Below are 18,399 nucleotides of genomic sequence, written 5' to 3'. Positions count from 1 at the left end.
TCCTCCACATGCACGCTTACAGCCTGTATCCTCTTCGGCCCCACACGCACTTTCTCTTCTAGTTACCCCTCCTCACTCAGCTCTCCTTTCCCCACTACCCCTAGAACTTCAACATCTACAAGAGGATCTTCACGGACATGGTGAGCTCACCTGGGACCAACAGTGCTGAGGCCTATCACAACTGGGCTGATCTTCGGGACGTGCTCTTTAACTTGGTGAGGAAGTCAGGTCCATGACAGAGTTACAAGGCTACCCGACCTGTCCCTGTCCCCCTCTTCTTTCAGGCACATAAACATTTACCTTCAAATGGGCTGCACCTTTGTCCAGGTGGCCATGAGCTCTCCGGCACTCCTCCAACCCCTGACCCAGGCTGTGCTCTCTTCCTGCTCTAGTGTGAAAACCTGGTGAAGTCTAGTGAGGCAAACTCTCCAGCCCATGAGGAGTTTGAGACGATGCTGCTGATTGCTCATTACTATGCCACTCGCTCAGCTGCCCAGAGTGTCAAACAGCTGGTGAGACTGGGCGGGGGGCGGGGCGGGGGGGAAGCACTCAGTCTCACAGACACATCTTCCAATGTATGAAGTTGAATGAATTCAAGTTCTGGATTCTCAAACTTGGTCCACTTCTCTCCTAGCTTCTCTTCTGTTTAGACGAATCTTTAACCCCCGCTGAGGTGGTTTTCTTCCTGGACTCCTCCACTGACCTTCTTAGGACTCTGCCCACATAGCTCCAGCCTCATTATACTTAAACATTCAAATCCCACAATTTCTGTATTGATCTCTTACAACATACACACTTGTTTGGCTGATTCGTGATAGCATAATGTAAATTTATTGTGTGTACTTGAATGATAGAAATAATCTAGGCCTAGTTCTCTTGTGCAGATGAAAAAGACCCAGAACCACTTGAGATCCAGAGCAATTTCATATGTATTACTGGTTTTTTGGTTCTCTGGCTGCTTTAGTTATAAGATCACTGGTCTGGTAGCTTAGTCGCTACAGTGCCAGGATCATAATGCTTTGACTTTAATCTGTAGGAAACTGTGGCTGCCAGGCTTTCTGTTTCGCTCTTACGCCACACCCAGCTCCTGCCTGCAGACAAGGCCTTCTATGAAGCAGGCGTTGCTGCCAAGGTGAGCTGGGACAAGGGTGTGGCCGAGGAGATGGGGACATCAAAACTTGGGAGGTAGAATATCCTGTGTACTCAGGTAGAGCAAAGCAGAGTGTGGGGCGGATGATATGGAGGACATTGTTTTCTTGTGTCTTCCTGGATTCTTTCCGCTGCATCCTGGAGAAGCAGCATCCAAATCCCAGCTGCTCACCCCCACTTGCAATTTTTCTCTGTTGCAGGCAGTTGGCTGGGAGAACATGGCATTCATCTTCCTCAACCGCTTTTTGGATCTGACTGATGTGGGTAGAGAAGTTGTGCCCAGAGGGTGGGAGGTTTTGCCTGTCACAAGCTGTGTCTATCTCATGGCTGCCCACTCTGCCGCAGGCAATCGAAGAAGGGACTCTGGATGCCCTTGACCACTCTGACTTTCAGGATACAGACATTCCCTTTGAGGTGCCACTCCCAGCCAAGCAGCACGTACCGGTAAGAGCACGAGATTGGAGAACAGGGAAGGCCTCACCGGTGTGAGGGCGCTGTGAAGGGAGGACACTTTATCACTTTATGTTGGTCCTCCTAACCTTTGTAACGGGCATCAGCTAGCAACATCTTGGGAAGGGCTATTCCTTCAGTGAAAGAAAAAGGAGAGAAAAAAGAAAACTAAGGTGGTGACCATGAACCCCATCCAAGGAGGATTTTGTATGGGTAAAAGATGATGCACAGGACGACAGTTAAGTAAGACTCCCAACTCACCACCTTCCACTTGCCCTGCCCTGCGTGAAGCTGCTGCTCCTTCTGTCCTTCCCAGGAGGCTCAGAGGGAAGAGGTTCGAGACTGGGTACTCACAGTCTCAATGGACCAGCGGCTGGAGCAGGTTTTGCCTCGGGATGAGCGCGGTGCCTACGAAGCTTCCCTGGTGGCAGCGAGCACCGGAGTTCGGGCACTACCCTGCCTCATTACAGGTACAGAACTCTACAGCAACCCACGTTCTGTGGTGGGTGGAAAGGAAGGGAAAACAGCAGGATCAAGAGAGTATTTTACTCCGAAATTGCTCTTGGTTTTCCCCCTAAAATGCCAGTTCATCTTTTTTTCTTTCCCCACAGGATACCCCATTCTGAGGAACAAAATTGAATTTAAGCGGCCAGGGAAGGCAGCTAACAAGGACAACTGGAATAAGTTCCTTATGGCTATCAAGGTTAGAGAGGGAGACTTGGAGGGTGGGGACAGGGAGAGCAGCACTGAAGGAAAATAAGAAACTACTAGAAGGGTGGTGGAAATGTCAAGAAGGCAGGTACTGGCCCTGAACTCTGCTCTCCCTACCAAGATGGGGTTGATTTTCTTTAGAGAAGGAATGCTTTTCCTTAGCACTAATGCATTCCTCTCTTGTTCTTCTGTTTGTCCACAGACTTCCCACAGTCCAGTGTGCCAGGATGTGCTGAAATTCATTAGTCAGTGGTGTGGAGGGCTACCCAGCACCAGCTTTTCCTTTCAGTAACTGGCAGGGCTCGGGGAAGAACTACTGGATTCTCTCCCTCATTAAAGTCTTGTAGGTAGTGGAGACTGCTGTGTTCTTTGAATAAAGTCATCCCCAACATCAGCCTAGTGCCCTTTTCCCCGGAAAAGGAATCATCATCAAGTAGAAGAAAAGAGTTCTTTTATTACAACTGTTTACGTCATCTCGGGGTTTATGTCACCGTTGTGAACTGAGCCTCTGGATCAGCACCTGCTCCACAGAACGGAGAACCTGGGTCAGAGGGCAAGCAGCACAGCAAAGGACTTGACCCAGTTCTAAGAGTGGTTCCCTGCCTCCACCCTTTCCCTGGCCCCAATTCTCACATATTACCTGTCCTAAGCCCAGCTTTTCTGGGATGCCTGCATTTCTTGATTTTGATCCAGTAGCTGCTCATTTTCCTGTCTTTTACACTTAGGAAGTTCAAGCTCTGTCAGTTCCTCTAGCTGTAGGGGAGGATGGAGTTAGTACTCCTGCCCCGAATTATAGTTCAGCACTTTTTCAACACAGCCAGTCCGTGTTGAATGAGCCTTTCCTGTTCCTCTTCCTTACCTGCTCCTGAAGCCCTTCCTTCCTGCAGGGCCCAGCCCCACGCAGGGTGAGTGCAGCCACACAGCAGTAACCAGACAGGGCAGCCTCCGCTGCAGACATGAGCAAAGACGGGATCCAGAGAGCCAAGGCTGTATCCTACAAGGTGAAGAGGAAAGGGGGAGGGGGGGACTGAGAGGAGCAGGACAGGAAGTAGACAAGTAGGGGTGGTTGAAAGGGCCAGGGCCAAGGCCCTGGAGACTGCAAAAAGGCTGAGAAGAGCACGCACTCACATAGATTCTTGTGGGGTCAAATGGGCAGTCAGCCCGTCCAGGCCCCTGGTCCAGCGGTAGCAAAGGATTCAGCAGTCCTGGATGACAGTCAGCAATCAGACGGCGGCCACCGTTGGCCACAGTGAGTGACACAGCAAGGAGGAGGCCCAGGGAGCAGGCGGCGGACAAGAGCAGGTTCACCAGAGCTACCACCAGCAGGGCCCAGTGCTGGCAGGGGCAGAAGATCAGGGTGAGCGGCTGGGCGCGCCGGCTGCTGTCTCCCACTATAAGGCACCTTGGTTTCTCTGAGGCTCCTCCTCCCACTTAAAGATGAAGCTGAATCGGGTCCTCATTTCCCTGACCCCAAGCCTCATTAAAGCTCCAGAAATCCCCTCTCACCAGTCGTGGGCACAGAAGGTTCCTGGATGCCAAGAGGGCCACAAGTCCCACGGAAACACTCTGGAATACACAAAGACTGAAGCCCGCGCCGCTCTACGTCCCGCCTCCCCTCCCCCACGCCCGCGGCCCCGCCCCCCGCCGCGCTCACCAGCAGCCCCGAGCCCACGGAGATGACATTGGCCGTGGTGTACTCCGGGGTGACGGCGCCGCGGGGATTGGCCACGTGTCGCAGGACTGTGCCGTGCAGCACGGCCCCCAGGAGCAGGTTCACATGGCCTACCAGGATCAGCGCGAGGCCCACGCGCATAAGCCGCCGGGGGCCGCGGGCCGCGTCTGCAAAGCACGGGGGGAAGGGCAGGCCTGAGCCGGGAAGGGAACCGGAGGGCCCCCCGTGGCCGCCGCCCCCGCCGGTGAACCAGGGGCTGTGGGGCGGGTGGCCGGCGGACGGAAGGGACCGAGCCCGGGGCCGGAAATTACCGAATCTGTAGAGGCGGCAGCACGCCATCGCGGCCCTCCGCGCCCTGCCGCCCGGCAGCTCTCTCTACCTGGCCCCGGCCCCGCCCTCGCTCTCCCGGCCAGCCCCTCCCGCTCGCCACCTGAAGGCCCAGCCCCGCGCGCGCCCCGGGCGGAGCTCCGAGCCCGCGCCCCCTAGCGGGGAAGGCGCGCGCGCGCGCGCACGGGCGCACGCACACACACACGCGCGCGCGCACACACACACACGACGCTTTTAGCAAAAAGTAGACTTTTATTACAGCAGCAACTGAGGCGAATCGAATGGCCCCCCAGGGCCACCACTGCAGCACCACCCTTCTCTCCCACCCCGTCGGCCCCAGCGGGATTGTAGACTTCAGCTCCCCCAGTGCCCGTGGGCCTCCTTTCCACACAGGCTGGGCGGGAGCCGGCAGATCAGCTACTAGCGCCCAACTAGAAGGCGGCTGCTGAGAAGGCCCAGGCCCACGTCTGTGCAAAACAAGTAAACAAAGTGCAGAGGGGAGGAAGAGAAGGGGAAGGGGGAGGGTGATGCTCAGAACCAGGGAGCCCCAAAGCCCTCCTGAATAATAAAGGAGAGAAGGGGCTTCACAGGGTAATACTGACTGGGGGGAGGGGGCAGGAAGGCTGTTGGGCGTCTAGTGACGGCCACAGCTCTGATTAGGGGCCTGGCCCGAGTGAGCTCTAAGAGGAGACGGTGACAGCGGCTGAGTTGAGGGTGCTGTTCCTGGCAAAATTGAACTTGTTCAGGGTCTCCTCTAGCAGAGAAGTCAGTCGGCTCTGGTCAGCCTGGGGGAGAAGAGCTGGGTGAGACAGGGCGAGAGGAGAATGGAGCGGCCAGGGCGGCTGAAGGCAGAAAGCTCACCTCGCTAATGAAGCCCAGCTGCACCAGCTCAGCTGCCAACTCCGGGATGTTCTCATCTGACAGAGAAAAGGGAGGCGGTGAGCACGGTGTGCGAGTAAGGGGCCCACAGCCCGTCGGGTCAGCCCAGCTGGGAAAGAACGATACAAGCAAAACTGCCACGTCTACCTATCCGTTCTATGTGCGTCAATGTGTTGCTGCCCCGTAACCTTCTTTCCCACCCCTAAGAATGTCCCTCACAGATAAGACTCAGAGACTCTCATCCTCGGAGGGAAAGGAGAGACTCACTTGGCATCAGGTCACAGCTCAGGTGCCGGTTGAGTTTGTCCTCCAGCTTCAGAAGAAGCGTCAGCTGGAGAAGAGGACAGTCAGAAAATGAGGCTCCCCTTCTCCACCCCCGGCCCCCCAGCCCTTGGCAGCCCTGGCCCTGAGCCTTACGTGGTGTTTGACTCCCTCCTCCACGGACTCGATGTTGCACTGCATCAGCACCACCTAGGGAGCGGGGATGCAGAGGTCACCACAGGAGTATTACCAAGGAATAAAAAGCCCCGAACAGCTGGAAGACTTTCCAGCCTACAGGACAAGCTTGCTAGAAAGCAGAAACACATTCTTTTCTCTAAAGGACAAAGCCTTATTTGATGTGTCCTCTTCTCCCTTGCACCATGACCATGGAGACCTCCACAGCCCTTAGCCCCACCTTGCGGGTCTCCACCTCAGCTGGTTCAGGTGTTGGAGTCTTGACAGAGGGGGGCACAACAGGTGATGTCACCTCCTCCTGCTGTGGCTGCTGGGGCCGAGGTAGCCCAAAGGCTGTCAAGGGGTAGATCCCATTCCTAGAGCGAGATCAAACAGGTCACACGGGCTCTGTGAATGCCTCAGGACACCCACCCTGCTTCTTCAAGCAAGCCTTTCCTCTCACCCTTCTCTCACCTGACATCTTCAAGGAATTTATCCAATTCCAGAGCCGGTGACTGAGAGTACCTGCAGGAGAAGAGAGAGCACATGAAACGAAGGAAATAAGCAAAACAGCAGATTCAACAATTCCCAAAGAATGGACAGGTGACAGAACCCTCAGTGGTAGTGACAAATCTGTCCCTTTCAGACCCTCTCAGTTAGTTACTCACAAAGTCTGTACTGGTTCTCTTCCTGGTCCTGCAGGAATTTCAGCCAGTACAGCACTGGTATCCATGTTTTTGGTGATCTCCTCCAGAGCATTCTCTGGGATCATGTCTGGAGGGCATGACGAAATGGAAAGTTATTAGATTAATGTCCCGGAAGGCCCAGGGATCCTGGGGGGTAAAGAATTCCTTTGGAAGTGGAAAAGGAAAGAGAGCATTGCTAGTGATAGTTATTAACGCTCTGGACGGGTAGAAAATTCCTAGCAGGGCCAAGGGGACTCACGTTGGTGTCCCACAATGCAGTGGGCAGCAAGGAGTTTGAGCGAGGGCACTTCAAACAGTGCTGGGTGGAACAGAAGTTCTCTGGCTGTTGGTCTGCGAGCAGGCTCAGAATGCAGGCACTTTTGAATGAACTCCTACAAAAGGGAATGAGGAAGTAGAGCGGGAATCTGGCAACCAGACCACTGCGTTCATCATGATACTTCATCACTCACACTTAAGACAGGCTTTATACATACTAGGTGGTCAGCACTGGCTGAGGGAGTAAACTGTTACATGTATCTGAAAGGGCTTTGAAGATTCTAAGGTATTAACATGAAAGGTATTGTTCATGGTTTTTCTGGTTTTAATTGTTTTTCTACTCTCCAACCACAAGCTTTCTCTTTTTTTTTTTTTACTATTCAAACTTGCAAATTCTTTTTCCTGATTTTCTACTTCTGTGCTTTAACAGCCCACTCACTGTCTTCCTTCCTCTCCGACTCTCACCAAAGTTACCTCTCTGTTCCCAAACCTATCTGCTGTGGTCAACAGTATTCACCATCTTTTTATTTCCCAAGCCAACTACCACAATTTCCTTTGTCTCCTACAATCATTGATTAAGTTCACTGGCTTTCCCCAAGCTTCCTCCTCACACACACACACCCCTTTCCCACCTCCCGTAGGTCCCATGATGATTAACCTGCTTTTCTTTTCCTCCTTACAAACCTGAAGGCCAAGAAGGTCATATACCTAATCTGTCGCTTGAATGCCCCAACCTAACAATGAACTAGAAATTTACTCCACACTAGCCTCAGGACTTCCCACTAGTCTCCCTGTTACACTATCTAATGAGTTACAAACTATCCTTGTTTGGACCTTCCTGTCCAGCCTCTACTTACTGTAGTCTATCTATACTGATTCATAACCTTATACCCTTTAAATCTTAGCTTGTTATTTCAGGGCACTTTCCCTACGTAAAACTATATAAATATAAAACCCCAAATGACAGATTTAATTCAAACTGGCCAATTTGCTTAAAAATATCAAGATGGTTGTCTGAGAGCATATACCAATTACCTGAGGTAACCACTGAATTAGTTTACCTCCAGGTAGACACACCTAAATTAACACACAATCTTTACCCCCAATACTACCCATCTTAAACCCTTAACCTGTGTGTGTATATATACAAAAAACAACATAGGTACCGCCGAGGGAAATATTCAAATATTCACTGCTTTTGCCTGTCCCTTCTGCTTTCTGTTTTCTTGCTCTTAGAAGACAGCATATTCCAAGTAAGTAAAAAGGAAGAAAAACCTAAAGAACATTTCGAAGTCTGTTCAGGGAGTGATCCAGAAGATTCTTACCCTCTGTAACGGGTCTTCTAGAAGCTGGATGGCACTGCTGATAGCTTCCTGTGGCACATATGAGGACTCCCCATTGCCCTGAATCTCCAGCACCGCCATCTGCAGTGGGGAACAGAAAAGACCAGCAGAGACTTCAGAACTTCAGTGCTCCAGCATCACCCCCTCAAGACCTTACTTGTCCTCCCTCCATTTCCCCCTTCCATCTTCTAACTTGACCCCTTTCCAACACCACTGCTTGTGGTTTCCTCACCTCCAGTGCACACATGCCAAAGGAGTAGATGTCCACTGCTGTTGTCACATTAGTGACTTCTAGGGAAAACAGAGAAGCCTTTGGTGAATCAGAGGATGGGGGCAAGGGGTTGCAGAAATGCCTTTTAAAAACTTTTCGTAAGCCAGCAGAGAACTAGAAGTTTCAGTTCTATTACCTCTGGGCCTCGGGTTATAAGGTGGAAACCTGGAGAACAGGGAGAGGGCAGAGAAATTGGTGCCTCACCTCCATACTCTGGTGCAAAGAAGTGTAGATTCTTCTGCTCTTCCCGACAAGTCTTCACATGATTGTTGATAGTGTCAGGAGCCACTGGGAGTAGGGGAGATACCCACAATCTGACCACCATCAACAAAGCATAGTCTCACTCCAGAGAGAGGTCCCCAAAAGCCAAATTCTCTCCTGATGACTCTAACCCTCAAGGCGCAAACCTGTCCTTTTCCCATCTTGAACCACAGACTAAACATGAACACCACCTACTTCCCCTTTCTTGGGTCAACTGCTTCTCATTTAAGGTCCCTAATTCAGCAGCAACAAACACTCCACACTAAACTAATAGGTATATAGGGACCTTGGGCTGGCCAAGAAGCAATGGAGGCTAAGGAAAAACTTTTGTTTGTGATCTGCTCACCTTCCCCAAAGCTCAGGAATATCTAATCCCTGTCACATGAAAACGTGTGGTCTAGTTCTTTCAGCTACCCTGCAAATAGCATAAAAACACAGGCAGCTCTTTCTAATCTGGGACAATTAAAGATCTCAGAAACTTGGATAAAAAAGGTAAGAAGGATTAACAGTACAACCAACTAGATACCCTCCTTCTTACCCACCTTTGCTGACTAAAACTCAAAAACAGCTCAAAGTTGAACCAATACCCTTGAATCAGTCTCATGTTTAATCCACCAAAATTTTAGACTCCTACTCTACTCCCTTATTCCTCAACATTGCTGCCACAGGCCTTAACGAGGAACCAGGGCCGGGCCCAATTTGGACTCACTCAGATCGTAAACAATGACAACAAATCAGAGAGAGTCTGGGAACACAGTATGATTTAGGGAACCAGCCTGATGATGAAGGGAAATAAGAATCCAGGACAAAAATGGCCAGCCAGGCAGAATCCACAGGAAACAAGCAAGTCATGGAAGGGCAAGCAGGTGGAGGGCTGGTAGGGAGAAGCCAAGCAGGCATAACTAGGCAGGGGAGGTAGGGGAACAGGGCTTGCTCCCACGACTGCATGCACTGGGCAGCCGCAAAGGGGAGCAGATGGAGCACAAACAGAGCCCCACAATGGGGCAACAGGGAGCTCTCACCATTAGCAAAAATCCTATGAAAGACTGTTGGGAACAGAGCAGCCCGTAAGCGGGAGGGAGGAAAACAGAGAAAAGTTGTGAGCAATGGAGCAGCCAAGCCCCAGACAAATGGACACACAAATCACACAAAGACACAGCACACAGAAATGTTATACACAGCACACAGATACACGGCAAATGAAAGCACTCACAGCAGGCACAGCCTGGAACCTCCTTTGGTAGGGTCTGGCCCCAGGGGCTCAAGTCAGACCTTAGACCCATCTCTTGCCCTTTTCCAACCTCCTATCAAGATCTCTGGATTAATCCACTTCCCTCCAAAAAAGGTATAAGATCAATCCTACCCCCTAATTACCCCTAGCAAAGTCCTATCTCTTACCACCAGCCCACACCTCAGAATTTTGCTCTACTCTCCCCACTCCTTTCACCTTACCCCCATGGTTCCCAAATTCCCGAGGCTCCCCTGCCCAGAACCTCTCCCTCCCCTCACCAGAGCCAATCTTGATGAGTCCGTTGTGCTGGATGAAGATGGTGTCACAGGTCAGGTTCCCATGGATGATGGGGGGGTCACAGGAGTGCAGGTAGCTGTGGGGGCACTGGGCTGTTAGAGGGGCCACTGGGAAATTAAGGGCAGGGGGAACCCAAGGGTTAAGAGGAGCAAGGGCCTGGTCTCCTGCTGGTCACCACAAAGATAATCCCCACACTCTGAATCTCCATTATGCCTGATGAGTTAAATAGCTGGATAAGCACTAGGAGAAAGAGGTGGGAGATAGCATCGTGGTTAGGGCATTAGGATGGACCCTTTAAAAGACAACAGGGGCCTAATCTTGACAGTATAGGACAGTATAGAGTAGTACCCTACAATCTGTTTGGAGGAACTAAACCAGGAAATAGGGGAAAAACACTAACCAGATCCTACTTACCTAAGGGCAGAGAGGATTTGCGTGCACCAGCGCTTCCAAGCCTGGAACAGTTTGATCAAAGGGTCAGCAGTAATCCCCTCTCTTAACCCTCCAACTAGTTCTCCTCCATCCCTTCCCGATTAGCTTCATGATTAATATAATCTTTTTAAAACCCCCAAACCAGCCTAAAGCTTTGTCTGCTCTCCCTCCATACCTTTTCATTCATAGTCTTGTGGTTCTTTTTGGTCTTCTTCAGAAACTGCTTAAGACTCCCAGATGACATGTATTCTGTGATAAAAATGACCTGGAGAGGCAAAGCACTCAAATAAGGCCTTAGAGTAGAAATGATCCCCTACCTGATGACATGTATACCAGATATATATTAGATTTGGAAGTCTGGTGGTGGTGGTTTTTTTAAGTTTCCCTTTTGTTGTTAGCACTACTTCCTTAGATTTAATAGGACGAAAAAAACTACTGAACAACAAGAGCTATGGGAAGTAGGGATGCCTGGGTGATTCAGTCCATTAAGCATCTGCCTTTGGCTCAGGTCATGATCCCAGGGTCCTGGGATCGAGTCCTGCATCGGGGTCCTTGCTCAGCGGGGAGCCTGCTTTTCCCTCTGCTTGCCGCTCCCCCTGCTTGTGTGCTGACAAATAAATAAAATCTTTAAAAAAAAGAAAAGAGGGGCGCCTGGGTGGCTCAGTCGTTAAGCGTCTGCCTTCGGCTCAGGTCATGATCCCAGGGTCCTGGGATCGAGCCCCACATCGGGCTCCTTGCTCAGTGGGGAGTCTGCTTCTTCCTCTCCCTCTGCCGGCCGCTCTGCCTACCTGTGCTCTCTCTCTCTCTGTCAAATAAATAAATAAAATCTTTAAAAAAAAATAAAAAAAGAAAAAAAAGAAAAGAGCTATGGGAAGGAAACAAAAGTTTGCTCATTTCTGCCCCATCCATCACCAGATAAAAGGCATAGGACATAGACAAAGCCCTACTCTCATCTTCACAACAGCTGATTTCAGTTTTGTTTCAAAACTACCTTATTTTCATCTCTAAATGTAAAAAGAACAATAAATGTAGCTAGTCTCTTTGTGGTAAACTCAAGAAAAAGTTCTTACCCTGGCCTTGTTCTCTTTAATGTCAGCCCAATACTTGTGAAACTTAACAATGTTGAGATGTTCCAACTGAATCAGATTATCAAACACAGCACGGACTTTTTCCTGAGAGCAGGGGAGAGAGTGGATAACAGCGTTCAGAAATCACTATAATCCTGAAAAGCCATTCCTTATCCCTCCCCAGAAATGATCTAATCCCGACATACTCTCCTCCTACTCAGCTTCTCAACATCAATTCCTCTTTAACACCTGCATTCTTTTTTTTTTACTTAAGTTCAATTAATTAACATATAATGTATTATTTAAGGGGTAAAGGTCTGTGATTCATCAGTCTTATATAACAATCAGTCTTATATAGCACTCACCACAACACATACCCTCCCCAATGTCCATCATCCAGCCACCCCACCCTCCCACCCCTTCCCCTCCAGCAACCCTCAGTGTGTTTCCTAAGATTAAGAGTCTCTTATGGTTTGTCTCCCTCTCTGGTTTCGTCTTGTTTCATAACACCTGCATTCTAACACCCCACAGGCTACATCCTTTCACCATTACCTACCTCCTGCAGCTTGTAGTTCTTGCGTTCAGAGAACTGGACCTCATTCCACACAACCTCTACACCCTCCTCTGTATCCATGGCCAGGTATGCACTGTCGATACCTGGTACATTCCGTTGATTCACCTGAGAAGAAATTCAAATGGAAAGGAATTATTAAAGTTGCCTTATAAACCCTCCATTTTAATACTCTACAAGATCATCCTCTCCTAGGCTCTGATCTGTTAAAGTTTGGTCTGCCCCTTTGAGACTTTCCCCTTCCACTTTGCACTTAGAATTCACTCCCCCAAGAGTAACACTACAACCACCTTACCTCTTCTCGCCTCTTCTGCCACCGCCCACATGGTGACTCTTCCAAGATCTCAGACTCATCTTCACTTTCTTCTTCTTCCTCTGGGGAAGCAGCTGAGGTCGTGGAGGTCACAGGAGGTGACACTGACGTCAGGCCAGGAGCTGAGGATGAGGATTCTACCTTTGGGTCTGAGCCACTGCTGACTACTGTCTGGGACTCCCCCTCCGACATGCTGGAACAAACACTCAGGCCTGCATTGGTTGGGGCAAGGATGGAGGGAGAAGGCAGAAAGGGTCAGGATAGATCCATAAAGATTTAATTCTGGGGCACCTGGGTGAGTTCAAGCCCCACGTTGGGCTTCATGCTTAATCCTAATAACCTCATCTGGGGTTAAAAAGAAAACAAAACATATACCTCCCTTATTTCCTTTAAATCCAAAATCAAATTAACCCTGTCTGAACACAGAAACATTAACTACTCTCTTATCTAGAGAAGGTAACTTATCTTGGTTGAAGATGACCCACCAGGAGTGGCAAACCTAAGATTTATGACAATACAACCCCCATTAGTAAGGTCCAAATGAACGGCCAAATCAGGGACAGACACCACTCCTTCTCAGCAATACTCACCCAACAGCCTTCCCCCCTTTGAATTCTCGCCTGCCTCTATTTACACTGTGCTCAAGAACTAAGCTACATGGGCCCTGTTCAGAACAGATGAACCCAGACCCCAAAATGTTCCACTGATTCAGCCCTAAGGCTGGACTTGTAGTACTCTCAGCGAATTTATCCAGCTGAAACCCTCAGCTAATTTATTCCATTAGAATTCTGGTATTTGCTATCTGTCCCTCCTATACACAGATCAAGTCTGCCAGTCCATGCTGAGGCTACCCTTGGCCCAGGTGACTGGCAGTGGTTAGTGACTTCATCCCTGATGATCTCACCTTCCCTGTGATGTGAGTGTGCAAACGGGTATTGGTTAGCAACATTTTTTTTCATTCACTCATTCAACAAATGTTTATTAAGCACTTACTGTAGGCCAAGCACTGGGCTAGGTACTTGAGATACACTAGTGAATAAAATAAATGAGATGCCCACATTCATGGAGCCACAAATTTAAACTGATATAGAACTTCCAGCTTCCAGCTTTCATTTCATTCACATGGCTCAAAGCGCCACCCTCTGGGATACTAGATCTGACAGAGATATTCCCTCAAGAATAACTCAAGGGGCACCAGGGTAGATCAGTCAGTTAAGCATCTGTCTTGGCTCAGGTCATGGGTCCTGGGATCAAACCCAGAGTCTGGCTCCCTGCTCAGCGGGGAGTCTGCTTCCCCCTCTGCCCCACCCCCCCATGCGCGTGGGCTCTCCCTCTCTCAAATGGATAAAATCTTAAAAAGAAAAAATTTAAAAAAAAAGAACAAATAACTCAAGATATGGCAGTTACAGGAAAAAGTACTATATAGTATAATATTTTTTTCAAGATACATGGGTACTTGGAAAAAAAGAATTCTCAAAAGCTAAATGTCACTAACTTGTCCAGACAGTCACAGGACAACCACTGAATGTTATTCCAAATCTCTAAGAACAATGGCTGTGAAGGAGTTGAAACCTGTGTGTGCTGGGCTCAAAGGAAGGCTCCAGTATGAAAGTGACATTCTGGAAACTAGATTTCCTCCTCTAAGTCAGTTCACAATAGAGAAGCCTCTGACTAACACCAATCTTTTGAAAAGCCCTCATTTTAGAACTCTTGGATACCCACTTCTGCCAATCTCCACCCCCAGCCTACACTATGTTCAACCCAAATCAGGAGATTCTTATTTGACGACATTCTAGTAAATACCAGAGAACCACAACACACTACAGAGAAAATCTGGCAAGATATTCTTTCCCTGTTATTTTCTAGGTCCTGCCTATCACAGAGTTGATTCAACCAGCCAAGAAAGCTACTATCTGTATATCTTGGTAATCTACCAGAAAATGAGTTAGAGATCATTTTCTTTTTTCTTCCCCTGAAAAGTAACTAAGAAAACATAAAGTTCATATGGATTACTTCCTAGAGATATTTATAGAATGCATCTTGAATCTGAACAGCTAAGTAAAATTTCCAGCTAGATTACAATAGGAAATACCAGTGGAGTTCTAATACAGGAAGCCTGTAACCAACGGGCTCTAAGGAAACCTCTGGACTCAGGGCGCAGACAATCCACACAACACCACAAAAGAAGCCAAACCTTTACCGGTCACAGACATGTCCTTGGAATGTGCTTGTCTTCTCCCTCCCCAAGCTTTCCCCAGCAGGCAAAATGAAGGCACTGCCCAAGATCCCCCAGCACTTCCCCTCCTGATGAAGAAACCATTGTAACGCTGGGATTTTCATCTCAGGGTCATTCAGAGGTGTAAGAGATCACATACGGAAAAGGTCATTTACGCCCCTACAAGGGAATCTCCTCGCCGCCTCCAGCAACCCCGAGAATAGTGTGTTCACTTCTGAGCAGTGTAGGTAGATCGTCGCGCAAAGTTTTTCTCGGAGACTTTTATTTATTGGACTGCAGCCCCTCTGCATTTCAACTCCTCGGCGACAGCTCGCAGGCCACGGGCCTCTGAGCTACCCTCACCCCGAGCAGACCAAAGGGCCTCCGGGACCCACAGGACTGTCCGCTCAGACGTCAAGCAAGCGCAGGGGACGGCTTCACGCTCCAACAGGTCGCCCTGCCCGCTGTCTGCAAGGGAGCGCCTGCAGTCCCGCAGGCCCGGGAGCCAGCGGCCGCCACCTCATCAAAGGCCGGCCCCGCGGCGCCGTCAGGGGCGCAGGCCACGCCCCCGCGCAGTCGGCGCGCCGGCCTCCGCCAGCAGGCGCGGCCCCGACGCTGCGCTTCCGCAGGCCGCGGGGCCCGCCACCACCGCCCCCGCCGCCGGCCCCGCCTCTCGTCAGCCCCAGTTCGACGCGAACGCCCCGGCCTCGCGCCCCGCGCCGGCAGAATTCCGGGTCGCCGCCACTCAGGGCAGGACGGGCAGGCCCGGCAGAGGCTGTGGGGCCCGGGCGGCCCCTCGGCTCCGGCGGGCCGGGCCTGGGCCGCCGAGCGAGCAGAGCCGCCACCAGACACCCGCCTGCCGGGGTCCCAGCACCCCGGGCCGCGGAGGCCGACCTTTCCGTCCTCTCGCCGAACCCCTTCCTCCCGCTCATTTCCCTCGGCGCTCACCTCCTGACTCCGCTCCCCGCAGCCTGCGCTTCAGCTCCAGCTCGGGTTCGGGGCCGCGGACCAGAGAGACTCCCTCACAGCTGCGCTCCGCAGCGCAACCGAACTGCGGGCCCCGCCCTCGCGGCGTCCCGACCAACAGATGGGCGGTGCCGCACTGCCGTTGGGTTTCCATTGGATAAGGCGGTCAAGATGGGCGGTGCCCCGGGAAGACGGTCGCTCGCTGGCCTAGTCTTCAACCCGGTCTCCTCCCCTTGAGCCTGTCCGGCGGAGACCTCTCGGAGGCTTCGGTGTGTTCGGTCTCAACTGGGGCTGGTCTCTCTGTCCATCCCTCCGTCCAGCCCAGGTGCCCCCGATGATTCTGCTGGGCGAAAGGAAGGCCTTCCCTCTCTTCTTGAAGGCGCCATGACAGTTCTGGTCCGACTGAAAGACAAAAGGAGCGAAAGACGTAGCCTCAATCCGGGAGGAGCGCCCACCCACTTTCATTATTTGGGGGGGGCGAGACTGCGCAGGACACCAATTCTTCAGAAAACTTAAAAATTTTCCTGAATATATTCTGAAAATTGCATAGCACTGATATTTGCCAAAACTTCGCAAGAGGTTTTCACAGATAACTCGTTTGATCCTCGTAAGAAATTGAAATCATTCAATGCTAACTGACAAATGCAAGAAAACTGAATCAGAGGCATTAAACTATTCACCAAAAGTTGATAGGAGCCAGATCTAGCATCCAAACAGATTTATCAAAGGCTTCCTTGAAAAGATGTTTGGGAAAAATTTGGAATGACTTCGAGGAAGTGGAAAGAAAAGATTCTGGGTGAGCCCATTGATCTGCGAAAACTAAACGCTGAGTCTGAGCGGTATAAATTCGCTCTGCCATTAGACGTCTATTATGGAGGGAGGAGGATGAATCAACTATCACAACTTGGGAATGTCATTATCACTAAATTTCACTGCCCTTAAAGGCAATCTCTAATCCTTCTTAACTAATATAAAGAAGGATCCTGTATCTGGCAAAAGCCCTCTCATTTTCTCAAAATAGTTCTTTTTGCAACCAATCTCATCCTTTGATTCTTCTACCTTTGAAAGACAGGGCTCACACACTCTTAGAAATCTGCTGGAAGTTACGGATCTTGTCTTGGATATTTAAAAAATGCATTTGTCCGCCAAATTTAGCATATAATTTTAGAAGAGTTGAGGTTAAAGTCTTTGTTCTAATCTTCGAAGGAAGATTGTTCCTCCTCCTCTCCAGATTAACTTTTTTTCCTTGTGGGCTCCAAAGCAATTGGAGCACCTGGTCCACTATAAACATTCATTGAATATGAGTTGACTTTATCATTACAGTTTCTCATTCTCTTCTGTCTGGTCCTTGTCATTATCAACCTTACCTTTTCAACTAGCTACTTCTTTCAAATATGCATAGGGGACCCATTAGCATCCTCCAACTCTCATTTTTAATTTTTCATGTTTAAAAATCTCAAACACTGCATTTTCGCCACCTCATTTTTTTCTGCCTTAAAAAATAATACACATCTGTTGTAAAAAAAATCAAAGTATTTCAAAAATATTTCACATAGTGTAACAATATTTATGTAATAGCTTCTATGTGCTATGTTCCACCATTTTAATTGCCTTATGACATACTAACTCATTTAATACAAGAATCCAATGGAATATTGTGAATTAACAATTGCTATAGAACGTGAAAATCTCTTGTAATCCTACTTCACCAAAATAATTAAGACTTTGATGTATGTATCTCCATTTTTTTTCTGTCCGTATTGGGCTCCCTGCTCGGCAGGAAGCCTGCTTCTCCCTCTCCCACTCCCCCTGCTTGTGTTCCATCTCTCGCTGTCCCTCACTCTGACAAAAAATAAATAAAATCTTTAAAAAATAAATAAAAATAAAAAATAAAATGAAAGCAAGCTAATACTACATAAGCTTTTTCAATTTACTGTTACTTTTTCCATGGCAGCTCATATAGCATTAATGTAATTTTTAACCACTGTAGAGTATTCCATTGTCCAACATTTAATTAGTAACTACCAGGGGGCGTCAGGGTTATTTCCAACATTTATTATTATAAGTAAAGCTGTAATAAAATCCTGCTGCACACATCTTTGCCTGTTTGTGAAAATTATTTTTATATATTCTTAAAAACGGAATCGCAAAGTCAAGAGCTAAGAACATTTTAACTTGAATAGATAGTGCCAAGTTACTCTTCAAAAAGATATCAAATAGTATCAAGAGTATGCTAGGGTTTAGGGATGCCGGGGTGGCTCAGGTCATGACTTCAGGGTCGTGGGATTGAGCCCCGCATCAGGCTCCTTGCTGAGGATAGCATGTGCTTGAGAGTCTCTTTCTCTCTCCCTCTGCCCCTGTCCCCACCACTGCCTGCGCATGCGCTCCCTTTCTCTCAAAAAAATAAAATCATTTTAAAAGAGTTGTTTAGGTTTACATCAAAATTGATAAGATTCAGAGATTTCCCATATATTACTGCACCCCATATGCATAGCCTCCCCCATTGTCAACATCACTCACCAAATGGTATACATTTTACTGAGAATGAACCTACATTTACCTATCATAATCACCCAAAATCCATAGTTTACCTTAAGGTTCACTCTCGGTATTGTACATTCTAGAGGTTTGGACAAACATATAATGGCATATATCCATCATTATACAGAGCACTGTTACTGCCCTAAAAATCCTCTGTGCTCTGCCTTCCCATCCCCAGCAACCACTAATACTAAAATCTCCGTAGTTTTGCCTTTTCCAGAACATCATGTAGTTGGAATCCTATAGTATGCAGCCTTTTCAGATTGGCTTCTTTCATTTAATGATATGCATTTAAGGATCCTTCAT

General features: G+C 49.0%; 4 protein-coding genes across 8 annotated transcripts in view; 2 read left to right on the top strand and 2 right to left on the bottom strand.

Moving 5' to 3' along the window:
• The window catches only part of IFT172 (intraflagellar transport 172), a 32,186-nt gene extending 29,526 nt beyond the window's left edge, over positions 1–2,660 (top strand). The window contains exons 41-48 of the mRNA XM_032391510.1: positions 105–215; positions 393–512; positions 1,037–1,132; positions 1,350–1,409; positions 1,495–1,593; positions 1,916–2,069; positions 2,211–2,302; positions 2,513–2,660. Coding sequence (XP_032247401.1) covers positions 105–215; positions 393–512; positions 1,037–1,132; positions 1,350–1,409; positions 1,495–1,593; positions 1,916–2,069; positions 2,211–2,302; positions 2,513–2,602 — 822 coding nt within the window. The 3' untranslated portion in view covers positions 2,603–2,660. The remainder of the gene's footprint in view (positions 1–104; positions 216–392; positions 513–1,036; positions 1,133–1,349; positions 1,410–1,494; positions 1,594–1,915; positions 2,070–2,210; positions 2,303–2,512) is intronic.
• KRTCAP3 (keratinocyte associated protein 3) lies at positions 1,980–4,420 on the bottom strand. Of its 4 annotated transcripts, none has more exons than XM_032391512.1 (7): positions 4,294–4,420; positions 3,965–4,149; positions 3,817–3,876; positions 3,439–3,645; positions 3,170–3,304; positions 2,951–3,063; positions 2,017–2,096 (listed from the first exon to the last, which is right to left on the bottom strand). In XM_032391512.1, exons 1-6 carry the CDS (start codon positions 4,319–4,321, stop codon positions 2,956–2,958), a joined length of 723 nt encoding a protein of 240 aa, XP_032247403.1. In that variant the 5' UTR covers positions 4,322–4,420; the 3' UTR covers positions 2,017–2,096; positions 2,951–2,955. The 4 variants fall into 4 exon arrangements, with proteins under 4 accessions (XP_032247405.1, XP_032247403.1, XP_032247402.1 ...); XM_032391511.1 differs by lacking the exon at positions 2,017–2,096 and adding an exon at positions 2,757–2,830; XM_032391514.1 differs by lacking the exon at positions 2,951–3,063 and having other exon boundaries at positions 1,980–2,096.
• Positions 4,421–4,541: 121 nt separating this feature from the next.
• NRBP1 (nuclear receptor binding protein 1) lies at positions 4,542–15,799 on the bottom strand. Of its 2 annotated transcripts, XM_032391554.1 has the most exons (19): positions 15,535–15,799; positions 12,354–12,583; positions 12,044–12,166; positions 11,491–11,592; positions 10,596–10,685; positions 10,403–10,443; positions 9,970–10,064; positions 9,483–9,506; positions 8,404–8,487; positions 8,161–8,219; positions 7,911–8,009; positions 6,569–6,701; positions 6,292–6,397; positions 6,098–6,148; positions 5,865–6,000; positions 5,606–5,659; positions 5,456–5,519; positions 5,171–5,226; positions 4,542–5,094 (listed from the first exon to the last, which is right to left on the bottom strand). In XM_032391554.1, the coding sequence occupies exons 1-19, from the start codon at positions 15,704–15,706 to the stop codon at positions 4,990–4,992; spliced, it is 1,824 nt and encodes a 607-aa protein (XP_032247445.1). In that variant the 5' UTR covers positions 15,707–15,799; the 3' UTR covers positions 4,542–4,989. The 2 variants fall into 2 exon arrangements, with proteins under 2 accessions (XP_032247445.1, XP_032247446.1); XM_032391555.1 differs by lacking the exon at positions 9,483–9,506.
• Positions 15,800–16,161: 362 nt separating this feature from the next.
• The window catches only part of PPM1G (protein phosphatase, Mg2+/Mn2+ dependent 1G), a 36,474-nt gene continuing 34,236 nt past the window's right edge, over positions 16,162–18,399 (top strand). Inside the window, exon 1 of the mRNA XM_032391559.1 lies at positions 16,162–16,348. The gene's annotated coding sequence lies outside the window, so the exon portion shown is untranslated. The remainder of the gene's footprint in view (positions 16,349–18,399) is intronic.

Source organism: Phoca vitulina, unplaced genomic scaffold (genome assembly GCF_004348235.1).
Source record: "Phoca vitulina isolate PV1807 unplaced genomic scaffold, GSC_HSeal_1.0 scaffold63, whole genome shotgun sequence".
Classification (NCBI taxonomy): domain Eukaryota; kingdom Metazoa; phylum Chordata; class Mammalia; order Carnivora; family Phocidae; genus Phoca; species Phoca vitulina.
The sequence above is the reverse complement of the archived record's forward strand: the minus strand, read 5'-3'. Positions and strand labels throughout refer to the sequence as shown.

Excerpts from the sequence above, each read along its gene's own strand:
- NRBP1 (XM_032391554.1), bottom strand. The coding sequence starts at position 15,706 with ATGGAAACCCAACGGCAGTGCGGCACCGCCCATCTGTTGGTCGGGACG. Across the intron at positions 11,593-12,043 it reads AGAACTACAAGCTGCAGGAG|GAAAAAGTCCGTGCTGTGTT; the intron begins GTAGGTAATGGT and ends CCCTGCTCTCAG. Across the intron at positions 8,220-8,403 it reads CTTTGCACCAGAGTATGGAG|AAGTCACTAATGTGACAACA; the intron begins GTGAGGCACCAA and ends TGTTTTCCCTAG.
- KRTCAP3 (XM_032391512.1), bottom strand. The coding sequence starts at position 4,321 with ATGGCGTGCTGCCGCCTCTACAGATTCG. Across the intron at positions 3,877-3,964 it reads CCGTGGGCTCGGGGCTGCTG|AGTGTTTCCGTGGGACTTGT; the intron begins GTGAGCGCGGCG and ends TGTGTATTCCAG. Across the intron at positions 3,646-3,816 it reads ACCTTCTGTGCCCACGACTG|CACTGGGCCCTGCTGGTGGT; the intron begins GTGAGAGGGGAT and ends TGCCCCTGCCAG.